The sequence below is a fragment of the Austrofundulus limnaeus genome, unplaced genomic scaffold (assembly GCF_001266775.1).
Source record: "Austrofundulus limnaeus strain Quisiro unplaced genomic scaffold, Austrofundulus_limnaeus-1.0 Scaffold52, whole genome shotgun sequence".
Lineage (NCBI taxonomy): Eukaryota > Metazoa > Chordata > Actinopteri > Cyprinodontiformes > Rivulidae > Austrofundulus > Austrofundulus limnaeus.
This window is the reverse complement of record NW_013952454.1, coordinates 2,050,973-2,052,190: the sequence shown is the minus strand read 5'-3', so window position 1 is coordinate 2,052,190 and position 1,218 is coordinate 2,050,973. Positions and strand designations below refer to the sequence as shown.

Below are 1,218 nucleotides of genomic sequence, written 5' to 3'. Positions count from 1 at the left end.
ATGTTTATTAAATAAAGTCTAATGTTACAACTAATCAGGGATCCATTTAAGATTATAACAATTTTCTCTCTTAACAAAATTTAATTGGATGTTTGGAGGTAATCCTACTTTATGAGCCTTGTAATACACAGCAAAATATTATAATCAACCAACTCATAAAACTTTAATAATTTCAACTGATAAAATAATATATTTGATGGGTGACTGTAATGTTTTCTAGTGGTAATTCTTACAGCTCTTTTCTGCAAAATAAAAATAGGATTTGTAATTCTTTTACATGTTTTCCCCAGACTTCAACTTCTCCCCTTGAAGAATTCATTTATTGGGACACCCAGTTATTCAGTTATTTGTTTACATTTTCTCTTTTTTTTTCTTTAGAGCTGCGTATGCAGGAGATGGTGTCGATGGGGATCGGAAGCAAACCCTTCATGGACATCAAGCCGAGCGATGCAGCTATCAGCGACAGAGCCATAGATTACATCATGAAGGGGACAGGTGAGTTTCTCGCTCTGCTTCTCGTTTAAATCATTAAAACACACAAAAGTGTCAGACCCCTTTAAAGGATTTTGTTTTTCTCCCGCCGCAGAGTCTCGGACGAGGGCGTCGGTCACGGTGCCGTCGTTCGAGCACTGCGCCGCCTTCAAGAGGCCCCACTCCACCATCTCCAACAGCAGCACCTCCTCCTCCAGCAGCCAGTCGTCCTCCTCCCTGCTGGGCTCCCTCAACCTCCACCTGTACTCCTCGCCCTCCCACCCCCACCCCCACCCGATGGGCAGCGTGGCCTCCTTCGCCCAGTGGCCCTACGACTGCATCGAGGAGGACGAGCTGGAGCAGGACACCGTTGGCAGTCAGCCCTCCATGAGTGGGTGGAGCCTTCAGACCTTTGTCCTAAACAGACAGATAAAAAACTAGAAAAAAGAAGCAAAACACTAGCTACAAGCTCAAATAAGCAAAAGCTAGTTAAATGTAGAAAAAGGCAAGCAAAATATGAAATAAAAGTAACGACTTTCTACTTCTTGTCTTTTTTAAAAATGTAAGTAAAAGTAAAAAGTAGGCTGAAAAATAATTACTCAAGTAAAGTACAGATACCCTAAACTTCTACTGAAGTACAGTAAAGAAGTATTTGTATTTAGTAACTTTACAACTCTGAGTAAAACATACAAGTAGCAAAAAGTAACAAAACCAAAATAAGTAATAAGAGCCAAAAGTAACAAAAAT

General features: G+C 40.6%; 1 protein-coding gene across 1 annotated transcript in view; it reads left to right on the top strand.

Moving 5' to 3' along the window:
* plekhg4b (pleckstrin homology domain containing, family G (with RhoGef domain) member 4B) overlaps positions 1-975 on the top strand; it is a gene marked incomplete in the record, with an annotated part of 43,785 nt that extends 42,810 nt beyond the window's left edge. Inside the window, 2 exon segments of the mRNA XM_014008781.1 lie at positions 379-495; positions 587-975. Coding sequence (XP_013864235.1) covers positions 379-495; positions 587-912 — 443 coding nt within the window.
* Between the last annotated feature and the right edge of the window lie 243 nt (positions 976-1,218).